The 3177-nt window shown below is 42.7% G+C and overlaps 1 protein-coding gene across 4 annotated transcripts in view; it reads left to right on the top strand.

Annotated features, from left to right (window-relative positions):
• Positions 1–3177, top strand: part of kiaa0825 (KIAA0825 ortholog) — a 142995-nt gene that overhangs the window by 45451 nt on the left and 94367 nt on the right. For all 4 annotated transcript variants that reach the window (XM_014012520.1, XM_014012522.1, XM_014012519.1 and 1 more), the window contains exons 17-19: positions 420–650; positions 738–1042; positions 1251–1357. In XM_014012520.1, the coding sequence (XP_013867974.1) occupies positions 420–650; positions 738–1042; positions 1251–1357 (643 nt within the window). The remainder of the gene's footprint in view (positions 1–419; positions 651–737; positions 1043–1250; positions 1358–3177) is intronic.

Here is a 3177-nt window from a genome sequence, read left to right as displayed (position 1 = left end):
TCTCTCTCTCTCTCTCTCTCTCTCTCTCTCTCTCTCCCCCCCCCTCTCTCTCCCCTCCTCCTCTCTCTCTCCCTCTCCCGCTCTCTAGGTATGAATTTCTGTCTGCATGGTAGGTTAATTTGTATCTGTAAATTATTCCTAAATGTGTGTGAGAGTGCGAATGGTTGTTTGTCTCATTTGTCTGGATGTACACCGCCTCTTGCAAAATGACCTATGGGGATCATCTGGGACCAGCTTTCCTGTGATCTGAAAAGAGAAAAATTATAGTTGGTAAAGATAATGAATGGATACATAAAAAAGTGTAATGCATTAAAAATCAGTGATAAACAGGATAAATTTCCTTCAGTACATGACATAAGGTTTTACTTGTCTTTTTTTGACTTGGTATTTTTTGCCTCTTTTTTGCTATCATCTAAAAGACACAACACAGACGGTACCAGTGGTGGTCAAGTGTGTCAGAGAAGTGGTAACAAAGTCAACCAATAGCATTTTGGTTCACCTGGTGTCCATGGTGCTCAGTTGGCAGGCCACAGATGAGTCCAAAGGAACCCTGTTCAAAGAAAGTGTGCCAGAAAGCATCATGGCTAAAATACCCAAGGACTGGGATGTTAAAATACTCGAAGGAAGGGGAAAAGACACTGTCAGTGGGAGTAAGCACAAACTCTGTCACATTTATGAACACTAATAACAACATTCTAGTTTTGTTTTCCAAACCTTGTGTTTCTTCTTTCCACCAGGTACCATATCTTTTGCAATCCAAGGACTGTCTTTTGTTTTCACCAACCTGCCTTCGGTTGTAGCATCCTTGCCTCTCTCCATTCGCTTTCTTTTTCAAGTGGCAGAAAAGCACCTCTCTCAGCATTCCCGGCAGCTGCGCTCAGTGGGCCTGTTGCTCTGGGCCCTGCTGGGCTGCTTGATTCAGGGCCTGGAGGAAACAAACACTCTTGAGCAGATCAGTGGTCTGACTCTGGATGGTGGGGCAAAGGATGGCCTCCATCTGCTTGCGGAGTGTCTACAGGCTGCATTGAGCATTCAGCAAAAGGTAAATGTCTGTTGATAATCGAAAATAAGATTCTTGAAAACAATTCTGCAGTTTAATTTAATTTTTATTTTTTATTTTAACATCATTGCAGTGACTTGTACATCCTGGCTTGTGTGCTTCCTTTGATGTATCATTGATTCACAGATAGTGTACTTATGATTGATTTGATGTGCACCTTGCTTTTGTTTATTTATCTTATTTACAACAGGGTGTTCCCAAACTTACGGTACACATAGTTCTTCAGGCTCTAGAAGAAAAAAGACCCAAGTGGATGAACATGCAGCTGCAAAAGGCTCGCAAGCTCTGCACAGACAGGTGAGAAGCCCCAGACAGGGATAAGTCCTCCTGTTGCCCTTGAGTCAGAATGACCCAAAGGGTCTCTGTTTTAAAACCGAGGCCTTGTGGGTAATTTTAACCCAATGGCAGCAGAATGGTTAATAAGAAGTCAAGGCAAGGGCTGCTCTCTTTTATTTCTCATCCATCATTTTTCTCATGTAAGTTTTTGATTAAAGTGAATTTTAGTGAGAGCATTTTAATTGCAAAAAATGCTTCTTCATGCCGTCAGATTGTCTCAGTTTCGTGATTACTAAGATCGAGGTTGAGGGCTGACAGTCTGGTAAATAATAAGGTTCAAACCAATCACCCTGACTGATGTTGCCTTTAGCTGCTTGAGATTAAAAGGACACTTTAAAAATGTAACCCAAAAATAATAATACATAACTGGCTTTTTTAATTGAGTGTTCAAGGTCTGATGTATAGTGTCGTCAAGCTAATTCTTCATTTAAAAGCTCTGAGTAAAATAAATGAATCTCAAATGTGTGCTGTGGTAAGTGGTGTGATGGGCATGCCATTTGACTGAGAGGTCTGCAGCCTGGAATGATGGGAAAACAGCTTTCATTTTAAGTTCATCGATGACCTTTGGCGTTGTGTTTTGTTGCTCATTCCCAGAAATGGCATCTCTGGTTGCTCACTTCATCATGACAAACAAACCCTGGATGCGTTCGCTCTTGTGAAAAGTTGATTGAATTGTGTAACAACTTTAAAAAAAATGGATCAAAACGTTGACTAAGCGGCAACCAGTTCTAGGAAGAGCTGTGTTTTACAGCAACAAGAAGAGAGATCAAGAGAACAGATGGGACAGTGGAAAGCTGTTGAGGGGGGGTTGAGTGGAAAAAATGAAAGAAGAGTGATTATGTATCACCTGTCGGAGGCATTCAGTAGGATCATTACTATTCATTAAACTAACCTTCACAGGGAAGTGACGCCTGACTTGTAAACAATCAGAGTACAGTGTCACACAGAGAGAGCCGTGGATTTAATAACTCCAAAAACAACTGGCACTTTTTTATTTTGCTGGCATCACATGGCAGAGTAAAACCTTTGACAAAATACATTTGCCCCTTGTGTGAGCTTTAATCTGTTCTTTCATCTCACTTTCCCTTTTTCCTTTACCAACTGTAACCCTCGTCGTTGCGTCACCCACCTTGTCTTTGCAAAGTAATTTGTAGAGGAGAAGATTATTGTTCTCCATCATGGTGACCCTGGCTGGGCTGACGGGATGCATACACAGATGAAGATGAATGCAGTTATTCCTTGGCGGAGGTCTGCCTCTTTCAGGGCACATTGGCCCTAATGACATGATTGATAGGCTGTCCCAAATCCAGAGGGGCCCTCATTAATCACCCCACTGACTGAATCCAATCATCTGCTTCACCTGCACAGTGATGGACAGGAAAGGATACAGCGCAGGTGCTGACACGGATGCACAGCCACCACCGCCGACAACACTGCCGCCAGGCCGCCAGGCAAAAAGAACGAGTCGATGTCTACGGACAAGACGGGAACTCCTCTTCTTTTTCACCCTCAATGTCAAACAGCCAATGGCTGGCTGACAGGCAACACGGCTTCTGCCATATTATAATTACAAAGGGGGACAAGGGAAAGAGGAAGAGAGAAGGAACAATGACAGGAAGTGTATGTGAAGGAGAAGATTTGATGGACGGTAGTGTGATACCCATCCATATAGAAAGGGCAGGAAATGATGTGGGCGTATGCCAGGGATAGGCCTGTCACGATAACAAATTTTGCTGGGCGATTAATTGTCTCAAAATTTATTGCGATAAACGATAATATTG

Source organism: Austrofundulus limnaeus, unplaced genomic scaffold, assembly GCF_001266775.1.
Source record: "Austrofundulus limnaeus strain Quisiro unplaced genomic scaffold, Austrofundulus_limnaeus-1.0 Scaffold92, whole genome shotgun sequence".
Taxonomy (NCBI): domain Eukaryota; kingdom Metazoa; phylum Chordata; class Actinopteri; order Cyprinodontiformes; family Rivulidae; genus Austrofundulus; species Austrofundulus limnaeus.
The sequence above is the reverse complement of the archived record's forward strand: the minus strand, read 5'-3'. Positions and strand labels throughout refer to the sequence as shown.